This window comes from Palaemon carinicauda, chromosome 9 (genome assembly GCF_036898095.1).
Source record: "Palaemon carinicauda isolate YSFRI2023 chromosome 9, ASM3689809v2, whole genome shotgun sequence".
Classification (NCBI taxonomy): Eukaryota; Metazoa; Arthropoda; class Malacostraca; order Decapoda; family Palaemonidae; genus Palaemon; species Palaemon carinicauda.
In genome coordinates, this window is record NC_090733.1 from 113091692 (window position 1) to 113093903 (window position 2212).

The 2212-nt window shown below is 46.4% G+C and overlaps 1 protein-coding gene across 1 annotated transcript in view; it reads right to left on the bottom strand.

Moving 5' to 3' along the window:
- Window positions 1–361: 361 nt before the first annotated feature.
- LOC137646833 (nuclear envelope pore membrane protein POM 121-like) overlaps window positions 362–2212 on the bottom strand; it is a 15853-nt gene continuing 14002 nt past the window's right edge. Inside the window, exon 2 of the mRNA XM_068379908.1 lies at window positions 362–2117. Within this exon, the coding sequence (XP_068236009.1) occupies window positions 408–2117 (1710 nt within the window). The 3' untranslated portion in view covers window positions 362–407. The remainder of the gene's footprint in view (window positions 2118–2212) is intronic.

A 2212-nucleotide genomic window follows, 5' to 3' on the forward strand; every position in this document is an offset into this window, starting at 1 on the left:
ATTAGACCTAGATTGTTAAAACTTTTATTAACATTCATATTTGAGCTCATATACGTTGATATCAAGTCGTGAATTAAATGGCATTAACAAAATAGAATGGACCTTATTATTCGTTAGAATATTTCCTGCTTATTTTATTTAATAGTCCATTGTTAAGAGGATTTTACTTATTTATAGTGTATGGAAGGGAACTATAAGAAGTATGCTCTCGTTTCTGAAAACTTTATTGTAATAATTTAATCAACTGTGAAAATTGTAAATTTACAAAATTAATATATATATATATATATATATATATATATATATATATATATATATATATATATATATATATGTATATATATATATATATAAACACATACATCCATACATATATATACATATAAATGCTGTTCAGAAAGGCAGCACTAACGACTAGGTGTATGGTAAAGAGATGAAGGTGCAGAAGGAGTTCCAAGTGATGCTGAAAAGTCTACACCGCCTGCGCCTCCTGTAGAAGCAGAGGATCCATGGCCACTGGGAAATCCTCCAAAACCACCCTGAAAGCCATTTCCCCCTGCTGATCCAGCTGACGATGCCGCTGCTGATCCAGCTGACGATGCCGCTGCTGATCCAGCTGACGATGCCGCTGCTGATCCAGCTGACGATGCTGCTGCTGACCCAGCTGACGATGTTGCTGCCGATCCACCATTTTCTGCGAAAGAGCCCTGGCCACCAGACAACGCGGCTGACCCACCTTGCAAGTCAGTGGTTCCAGGGTTATTAGCTAATATGATAATAGGAGAACCACCTGCTTGTGTATTGAGACCATGAACACCACCTTGATTCAACAAAGCAGGTGAAATTCCACCTGAAACCTGAACAGGAATGTGCTGTTGCTGTACACTGTTGACCTGGGGTGAAATCACTTGCAATGAGGTAGGGACACTAGCTACATGATGGGGAATAGCGTGGAACTGAGCACCAGAATGGGTGGGAACGGCATGGAACTGGGCACCAGAATGAATTGGAATAGCATGGAACTGAGCACCAGAATGAGTGGGAATAGTATGGAGCTGAGCGCCAGAATGAGTGGGAATGGTATGGAGCTGAGCGCCAGAATGAGTGGGAATGGTATGGAGCTGAGCGCCAGAATGAGTGGGAATGGTATGGAGCTGAGCGCCAGAATGAGTGGGAATGGCATGGAACTGAGCGCCAGAATGAGTGGGAATGGCATGGAACTGGGCACCAGAAGTAGTAGGAATGGTATGAAACTGTGCACCAGAATGAGTTGGAATTACATGTAACTGTGCCACGCCAGTGGGATGAGCTTGGACTGTATTCAGTGCAGGGGTAACAGTGTGGATTGGAGCAGGTACATGGAGAAGAGCTGGACCTCCCACATGGCTGTGGACAGGGGATTGTGCTCCTACAAGAACGGGAGCTGCGACATGACCATGTGTTACTGCAGGTGCATGACCAGTTAATAAAACTGGATTTGTAGCGGGAACATGGAAGGCATTTTGAGCATTGAATACAGCTGGAGCTGAGCCAGGGGCAGGGCTAGGTGCTGGAGCAGGAACATGCACCTGATTGAGAGTAGGAGCTGGAGCAGGAGCTGGAGCAGGAGCTGGGGCTGGAGCAGGAGCTGGAGCTGGAGCAGGAACATGCACCTGATTAAATGTAGGGTCTGGAGCTGGAGCAGGAACATGCACCTGATTGAATGCAGGAGCTGGAGCTGGAGCTGGAGCAGGAACATGCACCTGATTGAATGCAGGAGCTGGACCTGGAGCTGGAGCTGGAGCAGGAGCTGGAGCTGGAGCTGGAGCAGGGGCTGGAACAACTGCGGGAGACTTAGCAGCTGAGTGTTCCAGGGCCGTTTTCTGGACTTGGGCCAAAACATTTGGCAATGTAATCACTGGGTGTGTAACTGGAGCAGTAGGAGTTGCTACTGCACCAGTTGATAGTGAACTAGAGCCTCCATGGGGAGTCAAGTAGCTATTGCTGGGAGCAGGGGGTGCTGGGGAGACATTTCCTGTAGATTTTGCAGCTTCTCCGCTGAGCAAAGGGTTGGAAGGTACTGGGTGGTTATACTGGGGATAGCCGCACGTGGTCGCCACCAAAATGCACAGCGTGATCTGAAATAAATTATTCCTGGATGAGTTTTAGCCGTAACTTTCAACAATGACTGTCTTACTGAAATATGGAATACTCAATAGTATTCTTACCATTG